Here is a 5,000-nt window from a genome sequence, read left to right as displayed (position 1 = left end):
CATTTATTAGACCGTACTCACTTTTGATATTACTAATGGAGGCCATGTGAACTAGAATGAGAATGCGGATTGGAACTTTGTAGACTTGTGTTAGTGTGGACCTGTTGCTTGGCAACGCTGCAGAATGCAATTTCAGGAAGTAAACAGAGTAGGGAGACGGGAGAACCCTACTGAAGAGAATACCCTCTCCTCTCCTTCTACCCTCCACTCTTTATTATCACCCATCCGTGAACGCACCGGGACAATGAAGCCCGCCTGTGCCTTGTCTGCAGTCATAGAGAATCAAGTGCGGAGTCTGTGCCTGAGGGACTTTCCCTGCGGCAAAGGGAGCTGGGTAAGGGCTTTTAGATTCGCATCAAAATCACCGGCAGATTCACGCAGGACATTACGCTAAGGTGACCATATTTCTGAGACAAAATCCGGGGACATTATCAGTTCAGACACGTAAACACCTACAAAACAGTGTAATGTTTTTATCTTAAAAACGGGGACTGTCCCCGGGGACGTCTGGTCACCTTACATTACGCAGATCAAACCTTGTTAAGCACTGACAAAGCATGCATGCGTACTACATTGATATCAGAGTAAGCCCTTTGCTCTATTGATGTCGATGTGAGGCCATTTATCCTAACGCATTCCACAAGTGGTTGTTATTCCTTGAAGCCAAGACTGTCTTTTATTGGTGAACTGATTTTGAAAAATTAGACTTTGTTTCAGGCTATAGGGCAAATGAAAAATTAAACTTTGTTTCAGGCTATGGGGCAAATCGTGTGATGCTGCTATGGTTGCCTAGCTACTATGCTATCTAACTAATGTAAGCTAATGTATCCTACTAGTCTACTTAGTAGTATTGTAAACATCCATCTAAGAACATTGCATTTCAAAAAATGTAAATATTAGATTACATCCTGTATGTAATTATGCTGATTATGTTTCCTTAATCTTTTATCATGACCTCAAAAAAATATGTATTTATATTTATTTTTTCATATTTATTTCCATTTTGTAAATCAAATTAATGTGATACAAATAAGGCTATGATGCATTAAGCGAGCCTGTCTCGTCTGATTGGTTGTGAAAGGTCAGGCTGGGTCAGTGGCAAGGCAGCAACACAAACAGGCACAGCTACTGCCTGTGGTATTAGTCTGGTCAATCCTGTATGGCGGGCTATACAGGTGTCTTTTTCTTTAGTCCATTAATGTGCTTGTTGGCGATTCAAATACATTGTGTGACATGAGTGACTCCTGTACGCAATCTACTGGAATTAGATAAATCACATAAACACAGGGTGGTTGGACTGTGTGTTGCTTCTTGCCGTGCGTTCTGCACGTGCCTGGGAGTTGGATGCTTCTTGCTGTGTGTTCTGGGAGTTGGATGCTTCTTTTGCTTTGTGTTCTGGGAGTTGGATGCTTCTTGCTGTGTGTTCTGGGAGTTGGGTGCTTCTTGCTGTGTGTTCTGGGAGTTGGGTGCTTCTTGCTGTGTGTTCTGGGAGTTGGATGCTTCTTGCTGTGTGTTCTGGGAGTTGGGTGCTTCTTGCTGTGTGTTCTGGGAGTTGGATGCTTCTTGCTGTGTGTTCTGGGAGTTGGAGGCCCAGGAGGCCTTGGTGTCCAGTGGCCCGTGATGTGATAATCCGTCCATCCGCCCGCGATAATATCCGCGATAATATCCGCGATAATCCCCCCATACCACATTTACCATGTATGGTAGCACGCTTATTCTGCCATGTTTTTGATCATCTCCCCTTCTCCATGTTGTGCACAAGATACAAATCTTCAGGGACTCCGTAGTCGAAATCTTTTCTTAATGTTTATTTTTTCATTTTATCCAACCCTTTTTTTAATTTGTTCGGGACACAAGGATGGCTTTACACAAACCATTTGCAAACAGTTTAGCCTACATGCAAGCAATTTGACTGGGAACAAATGACAGCTAAAATGCCCTGAAATCTGTCCGGGATTATAATCATTAACGTCAAACTGGTGGGAATGTCTGGGGTTTTATTTAAATGAAGTGATGTAATTCTTAGTGATGAAATGCTTAGTTATCATTTTGATGGAGATTCCCCAGGAGCTTTCTTCACCGTTTAAAAGATAAGCAGACTAATCATAAACTGACGCAACGTTCACTGCCATTGACTACCGTTTCAAAAACAACGAATCAGACTAATCATCAAATGACACATGCCAAGATCACTGCCATAGATTGTCTTCTGGTGACAAAGTTCAACCACACTTTGAACTTCATGTTTTCAGAGGCAATGCAGTAGGCCTAGGCTTTAAAATAGAAAATATGCCCACAGAACCGTTGTAATCAAAATCTTCAGTCCTTTTTTAACAGCTTTTTAGTTTTCTTAGTTCCTATAGCTGTTGAGATGTTTGGCCAATGTTATGATGTGATTTGACTTGGTTTGGATTTGGTAGCGGCAGTGTTTGACTTGAGGGTAAGGCAGGAGGTGTGGCATGCAGCAGAACTAATTTGACAGTGGTTCAGGAGGTAGAGAAGTCGTTTAGTAATCAGAAGGTTGCTAGTTCGAGTCCTACTGCCGAGATGCCCTTGAGCAAGGCGCTGAACCCCTAATTGCTCCTGATGTGCAGTGTGCCATCAGTGTAGATGTAGAATGTATACATCCTTGTAAAGGCCCCTGCTTGCTTCTGCGTTGGTGTTACGTTGTTGCGCAAAATTTACTAATAGCAATTCATGCTCCCTGAATGGTTGCGGGTGTTGCCGAGCAATTCACACCCAGAACAATAGGCTTGCATAAAAAAAAGGCGCAAGTCTAGAAAAATCGCCCAACGCACGCAAGACGTAAGAAGTCGCGCAAGGGGCGCGCAAGGGGCGCTCAAGGGCCTCTTGTGCTTGCGCTTACGTCTCTGAGCATAAATCAGCCTTAAGTTGCTTTGTATAAAAGTGTCTGCTAAATGACTAAATGTAAATGATCGTTTCCATGTGTTACAGCGGACCAATGACATACTTGAGGCATCAGACAGAGGGAGCGGCACAGAGGAACTGGCCATCCTGATCGACCTTCTGACCTGCTCAAGGTCGCCGTGGAAGTACGAGGGGTCCTGGAGTCAGCAGGCAGCAGCGCTTAGGGAGCTGTCCGTGCAGAAGCCTGACTGCCTGAGTGACGGCTTTGTGTACGCCTTCCTCACGTCCTTAAGGGTGGTAGGCCAAAAGGTGAGCGAGGACTTGATCTTCAACATGCCCTCTTGACCTATGACCTATGACCTTTGGCCCCTTCTCTGTTAATCCCTCCCACACCCCCTACCCCTTTGACCTATGACCTCTGGCCCCTTCTCTGTTAATCCCTCCCACATCCCCTACCCCTTTGACCTATGACCTATGACCTCTGGCCCCTTCTCTGTTAATCTTTGTCAGTCCGAAAATACCTAAAATAGTAACCTAATCTACCAAAATGGAACATTTCAAGGCAATCAGTGATCAATGGATTGGTGATTAAACACAGTGCAGAGGCTTCTCACCGATCAGTGTGTTTTATACAGTAATACACTCTGTGTAAACTACGTATAGGTAAACCTTATTTTTTTAAGCACTGAGTTCACCATGAGTTCTGCTATTCTGTGAGAGAAATGGAATGTAATAAATAATATATTATTGGCAGAATAAACACTTTTTGTATGGTAGTAGAAGTTGTTATTGGGGGGCACTGTGGCGCAAGAAGTAGCCCCGACCACCTACGGGCTTGAAGCCCATGGAGGACACAGGTTCGATTCCGGCCTGATGTCATTTCTCCCGTCCACTCCCCACCACTTCTCCCTCTCATTTCCTGTCACGCTCTTAACTGCTCTATCGATTAAAGGCACCAAAGCCCAAAAATAAATCTTAAAAAAAAAAGAAGTTGTTATAGTAATTGTGTCAAGGAGGCTTCCTTTCCGTATGAAAGGGTTGGTGGGAGCCTGACGTTGTTATGGAAACTACCCACTCTTTCTCATCGTCATGGTTTTCAGCTCTCCCCCTCTTATCTGATGGTCTGGCGTAGTCATAGTAGATCCGGTCTGAGGTACTGTGGTAGTCCCTCTGACACACACACACACACACACACACACACACACACACACACACACACACACACAGCGTCCACCTCACTTCGGTAGTCCCTCTGACAGATACTACTACAGGAACTGTACTCTCTCGCCCCTTATCAAGTACACAAGCCTAATCAAATGTACGTCAGACTTCTCCTGCAATGATTGTAACTGTTGACCCAACCATATTATTTTACTGGATATTAAAAATTGTTATTTATGATCATTCCCTTGTACTCCTGGACTATATTGTATGCATATTTATATTATCTATTTTATTTATTTTAATTTGTATCCAATGTATTAACTCTCATTGTACCCTCGGCACCATTGAAATTGAGGATCTTATTCCTCAATGTGTCTTCCGAGACCTAAATCAATCAATCAACACAAGGCTTGGTGGGAAATTTGAGACCCTAAAATGAAATCACATTATGTTTCATTTTTTAGACCTTTTGAAATATTTCTTGGTAGATGGGATTGTGTGAAGATGAAACGTCTGTCATGCCCTTGTCACATGGAAACTGCTGACTGTGTCTCCATCAGTCACTTCCTGTATGAATATACTTTCCTGTAGCGGAATATGGTCAAGGTTATTTTCTTACGTGTGTGTGTGTGTGTGTGTGTTTGTGTGTGTGTGTGTTTGGGAGGTCTCACTCATAGATGACGGGCTGCTGCGTTTCTGCAAACTGGAAGAACTAGTTCTCAGTGTCAACTGTATTTCTGAGATCCCCCTGAAACATTTCCCAATGACACTTCAGGTGAAACATAAACACACACTCTGTGTCAATCCGACCTACACACACACACACACACACACACACACACACACACACACACACACACTGACACACACACACACACACACACACACACACACACACACACACACACACACACACACACACACACACACACACACACACACATATACACACATTACATGCACACACA

General features: G+C 43.6%; 1 protein-coding gene across 1 annotated transcript in view; it reads left to right on the top strand.

Moving 5' to 3' along the window:
- Nucleotides 1–244: 244 nt before the first annotated feature.
- Nucleotides 245–5,000, top strand: part of LOC308376651 (leucine-rich repeat-containing protein 43-like) — a gene marked incomplete at both ends in the record, with an annotated part of 31,231 nt that continues 26,475 nt past the window's right edge. Inside the window, 3 exons of the mRNA XM_080853063.1 lie at nt 245–334; nt 2,956–3,177; nt 4,697–4,807. Coding sequence (XP_080709189.1) covers nt 245–334; nt 2,956–3,177; nt 4,697–4,807 — 423 coding nt within the window. The remainder of the gene's footprint in view (nt 335–2,955; nt 3,178–4,696; nt 4,808–5,000) is intronic.

The sequence above is a fragment of the Sprattus sprattus genome, assembly GCF_963457725.1.
Source record: "Sprattus sprattus genome assembly, chromosome: 15".
NCBI lineage: Eukaryota > Metazoa > Chordata > Actinopteri > Clupeiformes > Clupeidae > Sprattus > Sprattus sprattus.
Note: the sequence above shows the minus strand (reverse complement) of the source record. Positions and strands in the feature narration are given on the sequence as shown.